Source organism: Ipomoea nil, unplaced genomic scaffold (assembly GCF_001879475.1).
Source record: "Ipomoea nil cultivar Tokyo-kokei standard unplaced genomic scaffold, Asagao_1.1 scaffold3286, whole genome shotgun sequence".
In the NCBI taxonomy this organism is placed as follows: domain Eukaryota; kingdom Viridiplantae; phylum Streptophyta; class Magnoliopsida; order Solanales; family Convolvulaceae; genus Ipomoea; species Ipomoea nil.
This window is the reverse complement of record NW_017619714.1, coordinates 1-5,926: the sequence shown is the minus strand read 5'-3', so window position 1 is coordinate 5,926 and position 5,926 is coordinate 1. Positions and strand designations below refer to the sequence as shown.

The 5,926-nt window shown below is 62.6% G+C and overlaps 1 protein-coding gene across 1 annotated transcript; it reads left to right on the top strand.

Moving 5' to 3' along the window:
* The first annotated feature begins 2,575 nt into the window (after window positions 1-2,575).
* Window positions 2,576-5,806, top strand: LOC109169311 (ribosome-binding protein 1-like). The gene has a single exon (XM_019318179.1). The coding sequence runs from the start codon at window positions 2,576-2,578 to the stop codon at window positions 5,804-5,806; it is 3,231 nt and encodes a 1,076-aa protein (XP_019173724.1).
* Window positions 5,807-5,926: the final 120 nt, after the last annotated feature.

Below are 5,926 nucleotides of genomic sequence, written 5' to 3'. Positions count from 1 at the left end.
GATCAAGCGCCGGGGCGGGACGTATGTGGATGGGAGGACTAGCCTGGCCGTGTGAGCAGAACCGCGAACGAGGAGGGTGGCTGTGCCTGCGTCAGCGCCCATCGCGTGGTGAGTTGAGGAGGGAACGCGCACTCCTGGGGCCCGGGAGGAGGACCGGGAGACGGGCCCAAGGTGCCGAGTGAGCAGTGGGGGGTAGACGAACCAGCGTGAAGGGTGAGTCCGGAACGCCATAGAACATGGCACAGGGTCGTGGAGGTGGTCGTCACGGTGAAAGACGGGGCGAGCCGGAAAGCGGCACCGGGGGAGGTCGGGCCCATTCCTGTGGCCAGGGGGAGGAGGTCCCAGAGACCCGCGGACGAGGAGAGGCGTCCGTCCCCCAACCGCAAGGGCGCGTGGGAGGAGGGTGACAGGCTCGCTGCCGTGGTGGGGGTGGTGCGTGCCCCGGATATGGAGGAGCATGATGAGGCCGGCGGATGGTTCGAGGAGCAGTGGAGGGAGACAACTACATGGCTGCACAGGGTAGCGGAACGCCAAAGTGAGGAGCAGAAAGGCGTGCTGCGTGGTCGCGGGCAGGACTGGTGTGGCGAGACCGACTGTGAAGCCGACAGCTGGGGCTGTCGTGCCCACGGCCGGCTTTCGAGCGGAGTCAGCGGGCCAAATGTCTGCGAGCAAACAGTGGAGTGGAATATGGGTGCTGGGTGGGGAGGAGCGCATGGCACCGCCAGACGTGGGGTGTGGTCGCAACGCGGGTCGGCCTGTGGGCTCCGGTGGGGCTGGTGTGCGGGCGGGCGCGGTGTTAGCAGCCAGGAACCACCGCGCGGCATGCGGTGGACGCGACGGGCCTGAGGTGTGCCAGTTAAAGAAAGCGGCGTAAGGGCAACGTCGCTCCGCGGGCCGGGGTCAGGGGCAAGGTCCAGCTTAGAGTGGGAGGGCCGGGCAGGGAGGGCGGGTGGGGAATCGTTTGACCACAGTGTGCCGGGGAGTGGAACCATAGAGGTCCACAGTGGAAGCTACACCAGAGGGAGGCCGGCGGATCTCACCGGAGTAAGCGTGGCGCGTGCAAGTCTCATAGGGGTGCGAACAGGAGGCCGGTAGTGAGATCGGGTCGAACCCAAATTCTGAGCGAAGGTGGCCCCGTAGAAGCCAAGCGTGGGCGTGGGGGTCAAGGTTGGAGAGAACAGCCAGCCGGGGCGTCGAGTGTCGTGTAGAGGACAGCGGCGAAGGAAGGCGATGGTGGGAGAGTCTGGGAAGTCTGAGCCAAGCGAAAAGTGGTCTCGTGTTGTGGGGTGCGTGGGGGTAAAGGTGCGGAACCCGGCGTGCGGACGGCGGAGGGAGGGTGCCAGGAGCACCCAGGGACCTGGCAAGACCGTTGCAGAGGTCGGAGTCTGTGTGCGGGGAGGCAAAACGAGCGAAGAAGGTATGTCGTAGGCCGAGAGCAAGGGGTGCAAAATGGGCGCCGCAGGCCTTCTGTATAGGGCGGGGCAGGCTGCGCCCAGTAAGGCGGATGGTGAGAGCCACGGAAGGGGCGCCGAGACGTCGAAGGAGCAAAGTGCGGTCGCCCCAGGGACGGTCGTGAGGCGGGCGTTTTCGCGCGGGCGAAAGCCGGAGTGTCGGGCGGCAGGCGTGGCAGGCGCAGGGTCGTCAGGCTGTGGCCTGTCAGCTGAGCGTCCGGAGGCGGTCGGCCAGCGCGAAGATCAGTGCGGCGCGGGAAACTGTGGAAATTTGCCAGTCTGGGCCGGGGGTAGCGTGCGAACCGGGGGGGAAGTTGGTGGGCCGGGCGGAAACGGTGGGGCACCGGTGTGGCGCTGGCAGGTCTGCCTGGAACGACAGCGGCAACGTGTCGCCAGGCGTAACAGGTGAGGGGAGTGGTGCAGCGCGGGGGCGATGCGGAACTGACGGCGGGCAAGGAGGGCGGGAAGAGCGAGCGCCCGGGGGGGGCCTAGGGGCGGCAGCTCAGGGCGTCGCGTAGGCACAGAGGCAGAGGCTGTGGGTGGGAAGAATAAGTAAAGATAAATCGGCGGTGAAGGAGGTGTCTGGGAAAAGTGAAACGTAGAGAAAGCGAAAATGCGAGGGTTTGGCCAGTCGCGGGAATAGGAGCGGGCAGAGGTGGCCGGGAGCGTCCTCCGGCGGCAGTCAGTGGAGAGTCAGACGCTACGGGCGAAGGCGTGTCGGGGGTAGGAAGAAAGAGGAGACTAACAGGAACGGCGGTAGGAAACGAGGAACCGGCCGCGGGGCGCAGAAGCGGGTAGGATGCTCCCGAATGATGCCCCAAGCCAGAGTGTGGGGGTGAGTGGTCGCGGGAGGGAAACCGGCAGAATGGACAATGTAATGGGGTGGGTCGACTCACGTGCGTCGCCCGAAGACGTGGATGTGGTGCCGGGCGATGAAAACCGGGAGGGAGGACTGGTGGGCGTGAGTAAGCCATGACAGGCCATTCAACAGTAAGCAGGCGAGGTCAGGGAAGCGGAACGAATGCAGTCCGGAGTGGGCAGAACAGGGAAGGGCAACGAAGGGAACGCAAGCGCCGACGGCACCACAGACACCCAAGAATACAAGCAGAGGAGAAGAGAGTTGGATGGAGGGAAAAGACGGACAGGCGCCCACGGGGGGCAAGGACGGGCACAACCGGCAGGAAAGAACAAAAGACAAGAACCAGAGGAAGACGGCAGCGACGAAGCAAGGGAGGAGGAGCGACGAGGAGCACAGGCAGGGAAAGGCGCGAACGGAGGGGCGGGAGGAACAAACCCGACGGGGAGGCGGAGGCCCGGAAGGGAGGGGCGCAAAAGAGAGGAGGGGCACAACGGAAGGAAGAAACCAGCCAAAGGCACGGGAGGAGCGCCAAAAGCGGAGAAGCAGGCCGGAAGGAGAGAGCGCGGAAGGGGAGCAGAAGGCGAACGAGAGGCGAGGACGGGGGGAGAAGGGAACAGAAACACGACCGCGAACGGCGAAGAGCGGGGAGGGGACACGGCGGGCACGCCCACGCAGGAAGAGAGCCCAAAAGAGAGGCAAGGCACAGAAACAGGCCAAGAACAGAAAACCAGAAGGCGAAGGCAAGAAGGGGGAAGCGGAAACAGACACCAACGGCCCAAAGAAGCGCAAGGGCCACCGCGAAAGGAAGGGAACAGGACGAGGGCGGAGAGGGCGGACAAAAGGGGGGGAGCCGGACAAACCAAAAAGGGCCCAGGAGCAAGGGGAAGAAACGAAAGACGCGAGGAAGGCGCGAAAGAAGGGAGGAAGGGGCAGGGCACCACAAGGGAAAGGGGTGCGGGCGAAGAAAGGCAGGAAGAGGGGACAACAGGGGCAGAAAGAGGGGGGACAACCAAACGGGCAAGGAAAGGAACGGAGGAAGGAGAAGAACAAAAGACGAAAGGAAGACGGGGGGAAACGGGGGACGGAGGGCGAGACGCACAAGCCAAGGGGGAAGGGAGGAAAACAAGGAAAGCCAGCAGCGGGAGGGGAGGAGCGGAAGGAGCGGGCGAAAGGAGCACGCCCACGGAGGAAGAGAGGCGGGAGCCAAAGGAAGGAGAGAACACGCAGAAGGGAGGGGACCAACGAAAGAAGGAAGAGAGAAGGCCCCACCAGGAGGGGGGCAGACGAAAGAAGCAAGAGGGGGGGCCAAGGAGAGGCCAACGAAAGGAAGAAGGAAGGAGGACAGGAGGCGCCACCAGAGGGGGACAGACGAAAAGAAGAAAAGACGCCGGCCAAAACCAAGGGGGAAGGCGGCGCAGAAGAGAGAGGGAGGAGGGGAAGCCAAAAGAAGGAGAGCAGACCACGCAACGGACGAGAGGGAGGCCAAAGAACCAAGGAAGCGGCGGGAAAAAGAAGGAAGAAAAGGGGGAGCGAAAGGGGGGAAGGGACGAAAGACAGGGGGGCCAAGGCAAACCAGAAACGGAGAAGGAGAAGGGAACGAAAGGGAGAAAGGCGAAGAAAGGGAGAGAAAGGGAGGAGCGAAGGGGGGAGGAAGGGAGGGACAGAAAACGGGCCGGGGGGCGAAAGGGGAAGGCGAGGAAAGGCAAGGAAACACGGAGGAGAGGAGGGGAGCGCAAGGACGAAAGAGGCCAGAAGAAGCGAGGGACAGAAAACGGGCCGGGGGCGAAAGGGCGACGCAAGAAGAGCCAACGGAAAGGGGAGGAGGAAACAAGGAGCAAAGGGAGGGAAGAAGCAAGGGACAGAAAACGGGCGGCAAAGGAGCAAGGAGAGGAGGACACCAACGGGCAGGGGGGGGCGGAAGAAACGGGGGGGCAAGGCAAGGAGATGCAGGACAACCAGGAGGACAAAAAAAACGGAAGAGAGCAGGGGCCGGAGCGGAAGCCCGGGGGGCAAAGGAAGAGAGAGGACCGAAAGGGGACAGCAGAAAAGGAAGCGGCAGGAGAGAGAGGAGAAGGATGCAGAAAGGAAGGAAAGCGGTGAGGCGAGCAGCACGGAGAAAACGACGAAACGACAGGCCGAGACAGAAGGGCCGGGGGGCGAAAGGAGGAGCAGAGGGCAGGAGGGCAGCCGAAGGAAGCAGACAAAGAGAACGAAAGGGCCGGGGGGCGAAAGGCCAGCAGAGGACAGACAAGGAAGCACAAGGGAGAGGGCGAAAACGGGAGGGGACCCGAACAGCGCAAGAGAGAAGGGAACGGAGGAAGGAGGCGGGGGCGACGCCCCAACGAAGGAGAAGGAGAAGAGCACGAGACAGGGAGCAAAGGGGAGGGGACCAACAACGCAAGAGAGAAGGGGAACGGAGGAAGGAGGCGGGGGCGACGCCCCAACGAAGGAAAAGGAGAGGAGCACGAGGCAGGGAGCAGGGCCAGCGGGAGGGGAGGTGAACGGGAGACAAGGGGAGGAAAGGAAAGAGGCGGGGCGACGCGGGAAGGAAGCGAGAAAGGGGAAGCACGGGGCAAAAGGGGAAGGGAAAGCCGAACAAACGAAAGGAAACCAACACAGGAGAGACAAGGAGGAGGGAGACGCCCAGGAAAGGGGGGCGAGACGAAGCGCGGTGAAAGACCAACGCCTGAGACAGAGGAGCGGCGCAAGGGGACGAGGAGCAACAAGGCGGGGAAGCCAGGGCCAGAGAACGAGGAGGCCGCCCCAAGAAACGGCCCGAAGGCAGGGGGGCGCAGGGGGAAGGAAAAGCGGGGGGGAGAGCGAGAAGAGGGGAGAGGCACCGAGGGAGAAGGCCGGGAAAGGGAGGAACGAAAGTGAACGGACGAAACGGGCGGAAAGGCAGGCACGACCGCAACGAAAGGGGAGGCAGAGGGCCAACGGAAGAAGGAACGTAAGAGAAGGCCAGCCGAAAGGAGGCAGGGCGAAAGGCAGAAGAAAAGGGCAGAAGCGAAAAAAAAAGAAGAGGAGGCAGGGGACAGAGAGGCAGAAAAGCAACAGAAGAAACGCAGAGAGGCGAAAGAAAGGGCAGAAACGGAAAACAAGGGAAGAGGAGCAAGAACCGCAAAGGAGACAAGGAAGAGGCAAAACAAGGAGGACGGCGAACCAAAAGAAAGCCAAAAGGGAAGAAGAAGAGAAGAGAGAGAGACGGGGAAAGGGGAAAAACGAGAAGCCCACGGGGAAAAGGGGGAAGGGCAGAAAAGCAACGGGGGGAGAAACAGGCGAAGGCACAAAGAGCAAGCCAGAGGAGAGGGGAGGCGGAAAGAAAAAAGCGCACAAAAGCGAAGGGCAGAAGGAAACGGAAGAGGAGGCACGAAGGGGAGGAAAAGCAGAAAACAAGGGAAAGAGGAGGAAAAACACCAAAGGGGGGAGGCAAGGAGGCAGACGGAACGAAAGGGGGGGCAAGGACAGCGAAAAGCAGAAGGCAAAGACGAAATGAAAGGCCTAGAAAACAGGGGTTCCACAAAGCTGGAAGCAGGAAGTGGAGGAAAAAATCAGCGCCAATATGGCAAGAATCGAAGTAGGAGGAAGGCAAAAAGGTCGCAAATCGTCCGCGCGG

What these genes read in the sequence shown, in the direction of transcription:
- LOC109169311 (XM_019318179.1), top strand. Translation starts at nt 2,576, where the DNA reads ATGGAGGGAAAAGACGGACAGGCGCCCACGGGGGGCAAGGACGGGCAC.